This window comes from Quercus suber, unplaced genomic scaffold (assembly GCF_002906115.3).
Source record: "Quercus suber isolate HL8 unplaced genomic scaffold, Cork oak 2.0 scaffold_36, whole genome shotgun sequence".
Taxonomy (NCBI): domain Eukaryota; kingdom Viridiplantae; phylum Streptophyta; class Magnoliopsida; order Fagales; family Fagaceae; genus Quercus; species Quercus suber.
In genome coordinates this window covers 1921778-1935752 of record NW_027069501.1, presented here as the reverse complement: position 1 = coordinate 1935752, position 13975 = coordinate 1921778, and the positions used below count along the sequence as shown (strand labels likewise).

General features: G+C 33.2%; 1 protein-coding gene across 1 annotated transcript; it reads left to right on the top strand.

The window, feature by feature from the left end:
- Window positions 1–4624: 4624 nt before the first annotated feature.
- LOC112033507 (uncharacterized) lies at window positions 4625–13615 on the top strand. Its single transcript, XM_065770851.1, has 2 exons — window positions 4625–5409; window positions 12741–13615. Exons 1-2 carry the CDS (start codon window positions 4729–4731, stop codon window positions 13455–13457), a joined length of 1398 nt encoding a protein of 465 aa, XP_065626923.1. The 5' UTR covers window positions 4625–4728; the 3' UTR covers window positions 13458–13615.
- Window positions 13616–13975: the final 360 nt, after the last annotated feature.

The window sequence follows — 13975 nt, the reverse complement described above, 5'->3', positions numbered from 1 at the left end:
GAGTATTACACTTCAATTATTTGGTTTTATTTGAGGTAATTTGCAGGTTAGCATGATTTTGTCTCACTATGTCGTTACTTAGAATGCATTAGAAACAATTGAGTAGAGTATCATCTCGAGTTTGGAACTCGAGCCTCAAAGACTTGAGTTCCACTTGTTGATGTGGAGTTTTTTTTGCCACATGGATCTCGAGTCTTATAGACTCGAGTTTCATAAAGTAAACTCAAGTCTATAAGTCAATGGCGGAGCCAGAATTTAAGTTCAGGGTTGGGGGGGGGGGGCAAAATTTATAAGCAATGCATACAGCCCCAAGCACAAAATAACATTAGTATATTTGCTATACTGTGTTTTTCTATTAGGGATTCATTTACACATGAATAATCCTTTAATTAAAAATTCCATTTACAATTCTCAAAAGATTTTAGTAGTTGGAAAACTCAAGTACAATTTATATGAATATGATATTGTAATATTTTAAAAATGAAATTGTGAACTTACATACACTTGAAAATTCAAAGTTTAACAAGAAAACAATATTGAGCTTTAGAATTTATTATATAATTATCTTTACATTTTATTGCTTACACAAATTTTATTAGTGAAGAAAAAATTACTACATTAGAAATTTGTGATTCTTTTATCATTTTTATCAAGCAATGATAATATTATTTTCAATCTTTTCGATCGAAACTTGTGTTTGTTAATAGTTCTTTTTTTTTTTTTTTTAAATCTTGTTTTATATGTATATTTTGAGCTTTAAAACACATTGATAGATTATTAATGATTTTAATTTTCTTCCATATTTAATGAAGTTTCCATATAAAAAAAAACAACAGTCCAATGATTATTTTATAAATGAAAAAGAAATACATAAAGCAAACCCATGCATGAAACAAAACAAGAAAATAAATGGATACAAAAATTAAGATGGGCCAGCCATATGGAGGGGAGGGAACAAATTGAGAAAAGGACAAAAACCTTGAAACTCACACAATAGTAATTATGCTTGAGCTCTATTTCCTTATATTCCTATTATTTAGGGTAGGGTGTAGGCATATGATTGGAGGTAGCAAACTCATGACATATAAGTAAATCTCTTAAAAAATTTTGGGGCCGGGGGGGGGGGGGGGGGAATTGCCCCCTTCGACCCCCCCGGCTCCGCCCCTGTCTATAAGGCTCGATTTTTGTAACACAATACTTTGTTGTACTATTGTAGAAACAAACTATCACAATTGATGCATTGATGCATGTTTTAAGATAAAAGGTCTTCAAAATTCGATAGTTATTGTCCAATCCTCCCAAATTTTGAAATCTTAACATTGACCCTTGGACTCAAATTTGTGAACCTAAACAAATAGACCTTACTAGAAAAATTATTTCTTCTATAAAAAAGAAAAAAAATATTTCTAAAACAATTATAAACAATTTTAGTAACCTAAAATAACAAAAGCAAAACTTTTTGAGTTAAACTTAATTTATGAAATCACCTACAATCTTCTTATCTAAATAATTATAAAAAAGTATTTGTTTTGAGTCTTTTTTCTTTTGTAACTGTTCTCAAGGTAGGCTTGCTTATAATTTGCTCTCCCTTTTCTATGAATTTATGTTTAAAAATAATGAGAAATTGACAATTGAGATGTCAAAGTTTCATCTTTCCCACGTTTTTAAAAGTTTTTCATGACCCTTCTCATATGATTTTCCTATTTGTCACCTTTTATTTGTAGATGATTGTTTGCCTTTTATTCAAGGGGATGATAGTGTTTATTCTTCCTATATAAGGTAGAGATATTAAAGTTGGTCAAGTGAAAGTGTTAGTTTATGAATTGTAGTGAGCCTTTTGTTATATTAGGTTGAGCTGCCTCCTATGATACTAGACCAAAGTATTCTGAGTAAGAGAGTGAGATCGGTCCAACTGCAACTCAATTTGGTCCGGCTTGTGTGCAAACTATGCCTCCTTTGCCAAGAGCATGCTTACGACAGGTAGGGCTATTCTAGATGAGCCGTGGCAGGCAGACATGATAATATAAAACAAAAGAGAGTATTTCGGCTTCTTAATTAAGTGAATAAATAATCCCTAATTAAGAAAGATAATCATAATAACAACAATCACTTTATAAAGAAAGCAAGAGAATAAGTGGGTAGCATATGGGTTAATCAAAAAAGAAAGAAATCAGATCAAGTCTGATCTGCAGGACCGAAACTAGAGAGAGAAGAACGTTTCTTCTCAACACGAATAATCTCTCAGGGAAATCCTGCCATGGAAATTAATCACTTTCAGGGAAACGAACTGAATGGTTGGTGCCAAGTGAATTCATTGCTTCTAGCAGAGATCAGGACTTTGAGAGGAAAGAGGAATCAACCTATTGGTGCATGCTTGCTAATCTAACTCTTTGTTTATTTCTTTCTTCCTTTTTTAATTTTTCTCTTATCTTTCCTTTCTTTCCTCCAAACTTGTTTTCTATTTTGTGGTTTTCCTTAGAGGTTCTTGTTACTGTGATTGTGTTTTCCCCCCTTTTGCGCACGACAAAGGCCTCCTTTTATAGTGCCTGCCATGACCAGGTTTTACTATTTTAGCCCTTAACCACCTTTGTCTGGTCTAGGTATACTTGCTGACCACCATCGTTCGTCTGTGTGCCACTCCCCATCACCAGACAAAGAAGACTCTTTGTTTGTTTGTTTGCCGTGTCACCTTTCTTGCTACGGTGTGGGTGCTCTCTCTCTCTATCCCTCATGGTATGCACCTAGTGGTTCCAACTCAGCCTTGCTTTTTTTGGGTGATATGTCCTCCAACAGACACTTCACCCAAAGAGCCTGAGCAGGAACCTCAGAATAGGTTTTTCCCCTCTCCCCATTGCTAAACCATGCTCTCTTACCTCTGACCCATGACCTCACCATATTCCGTATTGGTTGGGTACAGACTGGTGATATCTGGGCCTTGATGCGTGTCTCCTTTCCATGTGTCTCCAAAATCTGCTTGCTGCTCATGCGTTTGTCGTGGTCTAGAGGCTTACCTGCATAGTCTGCCGTCCGTCCTTGACCTTTTATGTGAGCTGCTTTTTAATTTCTCGCTCCCTTTAGGGGTTGGGCTTTATTTGATGTTGGACTTTGCCTTCTTTCAGTTTACTCCTTGACTACTATTATTTCCTGCCATATCACTCTGTCATTCCTGCTGTAACATTTATTTGACCCAATCTTGTTTGATCTTTTTGGGCCTGTCGTTTATTATTTCTCCAGTGGCTTAGTATGGCCATTGGCTTTTTATTATGTTACTTGCGGGCTCCTGTGTCCCATTTGTTTTCATTTGGGCATCCTTGGCCCATTTGATTTTCTTGGGCTTCTTTGACCCTTTTCCTAACTCTGTATCCCCATGGACTTTTACTAACTTCATTGGGCTTCCCTAGCCCAATTACCTTGTCCTCATCCTTGGGGTTTATGGGCTTGCCATCAACTCCTTACTTTCTTTACTTGCATTACTTCAGGCTTGCCGTGGCCTATTCTCACTTTTCTACATACTGCCCATGAGTTTGCTATTTCTCTCTTTTTGGGCTTCGTTGAGTCCGTTTGCTTCTTTAAGACCCATTTATTTATTTCATAGATCTGTGCTCCATTATTCTTGCCTCTTGGGCTTAATAGTTTTTTTTTTAATTTATTTATTTATTTATTTTATCTATTTACCAATTCCTTTCTGCTTGTGTTGTTGGGCTCCTTCTTTCTTTTTGACTTCCAAAATGACCATCAACATGAATCAAGTAGTTCAAGTAGATAGTATTTGGAAAAACTTAGAAATAAATTGTTTTGCTGTCAATATAATCAATAAATTTATTGTTGTTATTTTCTAGGCTTGAGCTTTTGTTTCTGTTAAACATGGTTTTGTGTTGTTATAGTGAACTTTATAATACTACTGATTAAATAGTCTGGAAGCATCTTTGATGCTATTTTAATTTTTTATATTTCATTGCCAATTAAATATTTAGAAAATATATTATATCTCTTAATATAAGAATGATTAGATGAGAAGAGAAAGAGGCCAACCCCGTCACTCTCAAAGTTTTCGACAAAGTGCCTCGCTTGGACGCATGGCTTATAAAGATAGTGGACAATAATCTATAATCAACTCAATTTATTGAATTTCTTGATTGTGTACTTCTGTTAACCGAATATGATGGTTTAGATTGATTTTATTTTATACACATTTATTTATTTAAAGGTACAAATAAATAATTGATTGATTTATTTGTCTTTCCATAAGTTTTGGTTATATATATATATATATATATAAATATATAGCTTTTTAATTAGTTATGCATTACATGGGTGAGTGACTGACTAGTTTTATATATAAAGTCAAATCAAAAGCTAAAAGGGTAGTGTTTTTTCCGCATAACATGGGTATTTACCAAAATATAACTGAAAACATGATTTTCATTCACGTGCTCAGACTTAGACGTGTGTAAAGCTAGAAAAGGCCACATCAGTTCAAATCTCACTCACATCCGAGCCCGACACTTCCGAAACCAAATCCAATTAGTTAATGTAAAACAGAGAACCGACTTTCACTTTATTCACCGACCCTCTCGAGTCTCTTCTATATAAGTGTACGTTACCAATAATCCCATCAGACCCTAATACACACAAAAATTCACAAAACCCTCCCTAGAAATCCAGCCGCTCCTAGCGTTCCTTAGTAGTTTCCCAACAAATCCAGTGAATCCAAGAGCTTTGTCAGTCATGGCCATCCTCTCTGATTATGAAGAGGATCAGCAGCATCAACAATCTTCTTCTTCCTCTTCTTCTTCCTTGTCTTCAAAGAAAGACTTCATTCCTGCTGAGAAAGAAGCCGATGCCACAGCCAAAAAGCCAGAGGATGAGAAGAAGCAGCAGAAAGAGAACAAACTTGTTCCCAACAAAGAAAACGGCCTAGATATGGAGAATTATTCATGGGGTCAATCCCTTCAAGAAGTCACTGTTAACGTTCCAGTCCCACAAGGCACTAAATCCAGCCTTCTTTTGTGTGACATAAAGACGAACTCTTTGAAGGTTGGGCTCAAGGGTCAGCCTCCAATCATCGATGGAGAGCTATTCAAGCCTGTGAAAGTTGACGATTGTATTTGGAGTTTGGAGGATAAGGAGATGATCACTATTCTTATTTGCAAGAGAGATCAGAGCGAGTGGTGGAAATCTTTGTTGAAGGGTGATCCAGAGATTGACACACAGAAAGCTGAACCAGAGCCAAGCAAGTTGTCTGACTTGGACTCCGAGACCCGTTCTGCTGTGGAGAAGATGATGTTTGATCAGAGGCAGAAGCAGAAGGGACTACCAACAAGCGATGAGATTCAAAAAGAACAGCTGATGAAACAATTCATGGCTCAGAATCCCAACATGAAATTCCCTCTGGGAGCTAAGTTCATGTGAGAATAGGAAGACAATGAAAGATCTAATCTTTTTAGTTATATGCAGTTCTAATTTTTATTGCTTTAGTTTAGGATTAAGGATATGTTTACAAAAATTTAAGCATGTGATCATGTGCTATTCAATATCAATTTTGGGCTTTTTAGATTTATTAAACTTCAATTTTTGGTTGGATTTATTATAATCTGTAATCTTTTAAGTTCATACATGTTTATTGCAGTTCCTATTTTTATAGCTTTCGTTTAGGACTAAGAATTTGTTTACAGATTTAAGCTCCAGATCATGTGCTATGCAATATCAATTGTGGGTTTTTCAGATTTATCAAAGTTCAATATTTGGTTGGATTTTTTGTTTTTTTGGGTACTATCATTAACATAGAACAAAAGGCAAATACATCAGGTTCAGCAGCAATGCTAGATGGGCGAATTTATAATAATCTGTAATTTGATATATAAGAACAAGTTTTATATTAGTTTTTCGTACCATTGTAATCTTTTTTGTTTTTGTTTGTTAATTTGGCTAAATTTAAGCGTTGTTAGATGCACTGATTATCCAATTTGCATTGTATACTAATTTAATTCTTTACATGCAAATACTAGTACTGTGGGTACATTAAATTTTGAGGGAATAAAATATAATTATACAAACAGTGCTTGCATAAAATTTATAGAGTGAGGTTAGTTACATGAAATCGCGTTTACACGATTTTCTTTTATAATTGTAAAATTGTGTACCGCAATTTATAGCTAACCAGTAAGCATTATGCCTTTATTTAAAAGAGAAAGACATGTAAAGCTCCATGCAAGGATTGATATTAAATTTTGTTTTAAAATTTTAGGATATACTATGTTTTTGGCCCTATCTTTTACATCATATTTCAATTATGTTAATTTGGTTCCTAACTTTTCAGTGTCGTATCAATTTAGTTTGTACAGAAACTACTTTTTTATTTTAATGGTTTGCCATGTCAGCAATTTTCATCCAAGAAATAATGGCTGAGGTTAAATTGACATGACATTAAAAAGTTAAGGCACCAAATTGACACAATTGAAAGGTTAGAGACCAAATTGAAATATAGTGAAAATGATAAGAACCAAATACATAGTTTATCCAAAATTTTAATAATAAATTTTTTTTATAGAATGTTTAATAATAGAATTTTAGTTGAAGTATAGTTTTTTTTGTTGTTGTTGATAACTTGATAGTTATGATGGGCGAGGAAAATTTACATCCTTAGGGTTGTTTTTGGAAACACCAACCAATTGAACTACAAAAATCTTGATAGTTGGAATATAATTTTGAGTTTCTCAAAACTTAGATCTTAGTTGGTGGAGTTTTGAGCAATGTCTATTTAACACGCCCACTTCCAATTATGACTTCAAATCACAATTTTAGTTCAAAAAAATTAAGTATGTGTACTTTGAGTAAGTGAGTATGTGCAATATAAATTTCCTTAGAGTTTTACCTCAAATAAACCATTCAAACAATTAATAAGACAAATATGATTTTAGTTTTGGGTACAAATTTTAATTCCTTGAAAGATTAGTAATAGAGAGTTTTAGCTAATTTAATTAGCCTACACAAAAACCAATTGGTATATTAGTTTGATAATAAAGAGTAATTATTAGAAACGAGGGCCATAAGTTGAAATTATCTCTGAAAAAAAAAATCCTAACAAATAATAAAATTAACTAATTTAATAATCAAAGAATAAAATTAACTGATTTAATAACATTCTATCTTGACCTAGAGTGGAGAGGAGAGAGACGCCAACTTTAGGGAGAGGACAGAGATAGTTAAGGATTTTAGAGAGAGGAGATGAAGAATGAAGATGAGTTTGGTTGGTGGGATCTTAGCATCTCATTTTTAATTGAGTAATGTTAGAGACATATAATTTGACACAACTTTGTACCACAACTCGTTACATGATGAGTTGTGATTAACTAAAGTGTGATGGTGTTCCATGTGGGGACACACTTTTACCAATCACAACTTACCATGTAATGAGTTGTGGCATAAAATTGTGCCAAATTATGTGTCCCTAGCCTTACTCAATTAAAAATGAGATACTGAGATCCCACCAACCAAACTCATCTTCATTCTTCATCTCCTCTCCCTAAAATCCTTAACTATCTCTATCCTCTCCCTAAAGTTGGTGTCTCTCTCCTAAGTCTCCACCCCAGGTCAAGATAGAATGTACCAGCTGATAGGATTATTTGGCTCCTCATCAACGAGTCCAAATCTTTTGTCCTACTCTTCCTTCCCCATTATATACTTCTAAAATAAAAACATGTCACATGTGGATCTATTTTGTGAAATGCTAAATTTATGCTTTCTATTATTTCAATTTCCTAAAATAAATAAATAAATAACCCATCAACACTTGGTGCATTCAATAAAATAGATTGACATGTGGCATATTTTTATTTGTGGAGTATATAGTGAAGCAGGAAGAGTGAGATAGAAGATTTGGACTCCTCATCAACACTTTGTGATGATTTTTCCTTTAAGATGTCACTAGGAACAGTAGTTTGATTTGAGTTAGAGCATTTTCACTCTTAATACTTTTATTTCTCTTTTAATCTTTCCTTTCTTCGGAGCTTTTTGTCTCTTTCTTTTGTTCTTCTCCTCTCTTTGCATTCTTCTTCTTTACGTTTTTCCTTATCTTCTTCTTCAAGAAGTTTCGTCCTGTAGGGAAAAACATATATTTGTGAGAACAATTTCCTCAAGTGGTGATTGGGGAGAGAGATTTAGGGATTTCATGTGTTTGGTCGGTGGGATTTCAAGTGTCTCATTTTAATTTTGGATTAAAAAAAAAAAAACTGACATGACAATACAGTTGACAGTTAATGGGGCATGAAAAATAATTTTTTATTATTCCGTTTGACACATAATCTTTTTCCATCCAAGATATGATGACAAAGACAAAATTAACACGACATTGTAAAGGTTAGGGACCAAATTAACCAAATTAAAAGGTTAGAGACAAAATTAAAATATGGTGTAAAGGATAGAGACCAACTTTGTAATTTACCCTATTATTAAAAAAATATAATGCACCAAGATCTTAATGAAGTGTATAAATGTAAAATATAATTTAAATTCAATTAATATATATATATAATTATATAGTTTAAGGGTAATAAATTAAGAAAATCCTTTAGTTTAAAAAAGTAACAAATTATGAACTTAAAATATTCAATTATAAATTGCACCTTTTAACTTTTCCCAAAATTTAATTTATTTTTGTTATTTCAATTTCATTTAATTCACTCCTCTAACCTTAAACTTTATTCAATTTAGGCATTCCATTAATATTCCTTAGAATATTTTCGTTAGTGTTCCAAAAAAAAAAAAAAAGACATGGTTTTGTTTTTGTTTTTTTATTTTAATTTCATAAGTTAAAAAAGATAAAAAGAAAATTAATAATGAACAATTCTCTTATTTATTTATTTATTAATTTTCTAAAATTTATAAGTTTATGAAAAAAAAAANTAACAAATAATAAAATTAACTAATTTAATAATCAAAGAATAAAATTAACTGATTTAATAACATTCTATCTTGACCTAGAGTGGAGAGGAGAGAGACGCCAACTTTAGGGAGAGGACAGAGATAGTTAAGGATTTTAGAGAGAGGAGATGAAGAATGAAGATGAGTTTGGTTGGTGGGATCTTAGTATCTCATTTTTAATTGAGTAATGTTAGAGACATATAATTTGACACAACTTTGTACCACAACTCATTACATGATGAGTTGTGATTAACTAAAGTGTGATGGTGTTCCATGTGGGGACACACTTTTACCAATCACAACTTACCATGTAATGAGTTGTGGCATAAAATTGTGCCAAATTATGTGTCCCTAGCCTTACTCAATTAAAAATGAGATACTGAGATCCCACCAACCAAACTCATCTTCATTCTTCATCTCCTCTCCCTAAAATCCTTAACTATCTCTATCCTCTCCCTAAAGTTGGTGTCTCTCTCCTAAGTCTCCACCCCAGGTCAAGATAGAATGTACCAGCTGATAGGATTATTTGGCTCCTCATCAACGAGTCCAAATCTTTTGTCCTACTCTTCCTTCCCCATTATATACTTCAACAATAAAAACATGTCACATGTGGATCTATTTTGTGAAATGCTAAATTTATGCTTTCTATTATTTCAATTTCCTAAAATAAATAAATAAATAACCCATCAACACTTGGTGCATTCAATAAAATAGATTGACATGTGGCATATTTTTATTTGTGGAGTATATAGTGAAGCAGGAAGAGTGAGATAGAAGATTTGGACTCCTCATCAACACTTTGTGATGATTTTTCCTTTAAGATGTCACTAGGAACAGTAGTTTGATTTGAGTTAGAGCATTTTCACTCTTAATACTTTTATTTCTCTTTTAATCTTTCCTTTCTTCGGAGCTTTTTGTCTCTTTCTTTTGTTCTTCTCCTCTCTTTGCATTCTTCTTCTTTACGTTTTTCCTTATCTTCTTCTTCAAGAAGTTTCGTTCTGTAGGGAAAAACATATATTTGTGCGAACAATTTCCTCAAGTGGTGATTGGGGAGAGAGATTTAGGGATTTCATGTGTTTGGTTGGTGGGATTTCAAGTGTCTCATTTTAATTTTGGATTAAAAAAAAAAAAACTGACATGACAATACAGTTGACAGTTAATGGGGCATGAAAAATAATTTTTTATTATTCCGTTTGACACATATCTTTTTCCATCCAAGATATAATGACAAAGACAAAATTAACACGACATTGTAAAGGTTAGGGACCAAATTAACCAAATTAAAAGGTTAGAGACAAAATTAAAATATGGTGTAAAGGATAGAGACAAACTTTGTAATTTAAAGTAAGTCAAATCCAAAAAACAAAGCAAGCAAATTGGAGATGAAAGCAGAGGACATGCGCATTGATTCTCCTCTTCTAAAAGGTTAGCTTCTACCAATTATTGGGACAACACAATTTTCTCAAACTGAAAATGCAAAATTGGCCAATTCTCATATTGTTGAATTCTATTTCTAATATACTGATGATTGTGTGTTTTTTAGAGAATGCTTCCTTATACAAGCTTCAATAGCTTTTATTTATTTATTTATTTAATATTTAAACCTTTTTTAATAAATAAATTTATCCCAAGTTCTTTATCAAAAGTTTTAATATCTGTAAAGAGAATGTTTTCTGAGTATGTGAAGAGTTCATGCAAGACGTAATCTTTAATTTTTTGGATTTTATTTTATTCTAGGGATAATTACACTTTACCTACCTGCTGCGGTTTGCCTCTTATTTGATTTGCCTACCTGTAGTCTAAATTTTGACACTTTACTCACCTATGATTCTCATTGTTACTGTGTCGTAACCCACCTCTCCTTCAACCGTTACTCTAACACATAATATGTCAAAAACAAAAGCCCACACAAATCAAAAAGTTAGGGTTTCTGTCTTTAGCTGTTACATTAAAAAAATAAAATGGATATTTGTCTTCTTGTTTCCTTTGAATTTATCAATCAAAGCTTAGAGGACAAATGAAGATGAGGGTATTTTTCTATCTTCTTGAACCTATCAATCAAATGGGTATCTGTTAAATTTTGTCTCTCTTTTAATTTAATTAAAATTTTATAATTAAAAAAATTTCTTAATGTTTTTCAACTTGTTCTTCATTTTACAACTGGTTCTTCAAATTTTTCATGTTCTTCTCCAAATTCTAACATAATCAACACCAAATTCTCAGCAAATCAAACCCATAAACCTAGTAAACAAACCAACCCAGATCAAACCCAAATCAAGAAACCAATCACAACAAACCCATAAAAACACAATCAAACCCAGATCAAACACAGACCAACACAATCAAACCCAAAATCAAACCTAGATCCCACCACAATCAAACCTTCTTTTCACCGTATGGGCATTATCACTCTTATCCAGATCCATTCCCAAGATGCAGCCAATCTCAGTCTGCACAAAGACACGCCTTCTCCTCCTAGCAGGTGTTCCTCTAACATTCCCATAGCACTCACAATTGCTTGAGCCACTAGAAACTGCAACAGCCATCTGAATATGAACAAGACCATCCAACTTATAAGACATGGGATGAAGAAGTCCCGTAACTCACAAGCTTGGTAATAAAATGTGACGGCAGCATACAAACTCTCCTCTCTCTCAAGCAGATGCCAAACTCAATCCTTAACACCGACCAATGGAAGAGTAACGTGGTTGTCAAACAATCATCAACTAACCTAGAAATGTAGTGGTGTTGCTACATTGGGGACTCCATCTAATACCGCTGAATCATTTAGAAGAACTAAAATCTGAAAAAGAATAAGAAGACATATGCCCATTTTATTTTTTTAATGTAACAAACCCTAACTTTTTGATCTGTTTGACATTTGGTTTTTGACATATTATATGTTAGAGTTAACGGCTAAAGGAGAGGTGGGTTACGGCACAGTAACAGTGAGAATCACAGGTGGGTAAAGTGTCAAAATTTAAACCACGGGTAGGTAAATCAAATTAGAGGCAAACTACAAATAGGTAAAGTGTAATTATCCATTTATTCTATTTTAGTGAGAGAGTGCATTTGTGTATAATGTAACTATGAAAGCAAAAATATTTGCAAATTTAAGAGTAATAGAAGTTCTAGTTTTATGATACTAGTTTAAGTAGTAGCTTGGAATTGTTATAAGGTGAGGAGAACTTAAGTCTAGTCTAGAAGAAGGATTTAAGAATAGATTCCAACAACAAACTAGATTAAAGCAAAGAAAAAGTTAATAGGATTGAAGTTGGAATGATGACTTATTAATTGCTAAGCTCAAGAGCTCAAGAATATTGAAATATTAAACATGCCGAGTTTACAATTGTATAATTGAATGTGTCATTTTATATATAACGTCAAACCACAAGTTAAGGAGCTCAAGAATATTGAAATATGAAACATGCCGGGTTTACAATTGCATATCTGGATGTGTCATTTTATATATAAAGTTAAATCACAAGTTAAAATGGCAGCGTTTGTTTCGCACATTGCGTACAGTTACACATAACCAAAATATAACTAAAAACATGATTTTACTAAAAACATGACTCACATTTGTAACAGAATTTTCCCAAGCTAGAAAAGACGACATAAGTTAAAATCTCACTCAAATCCACTTCCGAATCGTAAACCAAATCCGAATCCGAAATCAAATCCAAATAGTTATTGTAAAACAGAGAACCGACTTTATTTTTCTTGACCGACCCTCTCTAGTCTCCTATATATTACCAGTAATCCCGTCAGATCCTAATACACACAAAAATTCACAAAACCCTCCATAGAAATCCTAGCCTCCTAGCGTGAATCCAAGAACTTTGTCAGTCATGGCCATCCTCTCTGATTATGAAGAGGATCAGCAGCATCAACAATCTTCTTCTTCTTCTTCCTTGTCTTCTAAGAAAGACATCATTCTTGCTGAGAAAGAACCCGAGGCCACAGCCAAAAAGCCAGAGGAGGAGGAGGAGGAGAAGCAGCAGAAAGAGAACAAACTTGTCCCCAACAAAGACAATGGCCTTGATATGGAGAATTATTCATGGGGTCAATCCCTTCAGGAAGTCACTGTAAACGTGCCAGTCCCTCAAGGCACTAAATCCAGCCTTCTTTTGTGTGACATAAAGACAAACTCTTTGAAGGTTGGTCTCAAGGGTCAGCCTCCAATCATCGATGGAGAGCTACACAAGCCTGTGAAATTTGACGATTGTATTTGGAGTTTGGAGGATAAGAAGATGATCAATATTCTTATTTGCAAGAGAGATCAGAGCGAGTGGTGGAAATCTTTGTTGAAGGGTGATCCAGAGATTGACACACAAAAAGCTGAACCAGAGCCGAGTAAGTTGTCTGACTTGGACTCTGAGACCCGTTCTGCTGTGGAGAAGATGATGTTTGATCAGAGGCAGAAACAGATGGGACTTCCAACAAGCGATGAGATCCAAAAACAAGAGTTGATGAAACAATTCATGGCTCAGAATCCCAACATGAAATTCCCCCCAGGAGCTCAGTTCATGTGAGATTAGGAAGACGGAGAAAGATTTGATCTTTTTCAGTTCGTAGTTGATGTTTATGGCTATAGCTTAGACTATATGCAGTTCTAATTTTTGTTGCTTTCCTTTAGGATTAATGATTTGTTTACAAATTTAAGCTTGTGATCATGTGCTATTCAATATCATTTGTGGGATTTTCGATTTATCAAACTTCAATTTTTGGTTGGATTTATTATAACTAGCTTGTAATCGCATGCATATGTATAGATACACTTAAAGATATATAATAAGATGCATAATATAATTCATATATATATAATTCCTATATATATAATTTATATTTTATTAATTTTTTTAAAAAAATTGTAAGAATATTATTAGATATAAAATGTAAATTGTCTATTTTTTTTTTATAATTATTGTGAAGTATTTTTTTTTTTACAATTAATTTATTCTAGACTCTTTGGTTTTTGTACTTAATAACTCACTTAGATGAATATTTATGATGTGGTCACACATTTGATTCTAAAATTAAGAAATAAAAT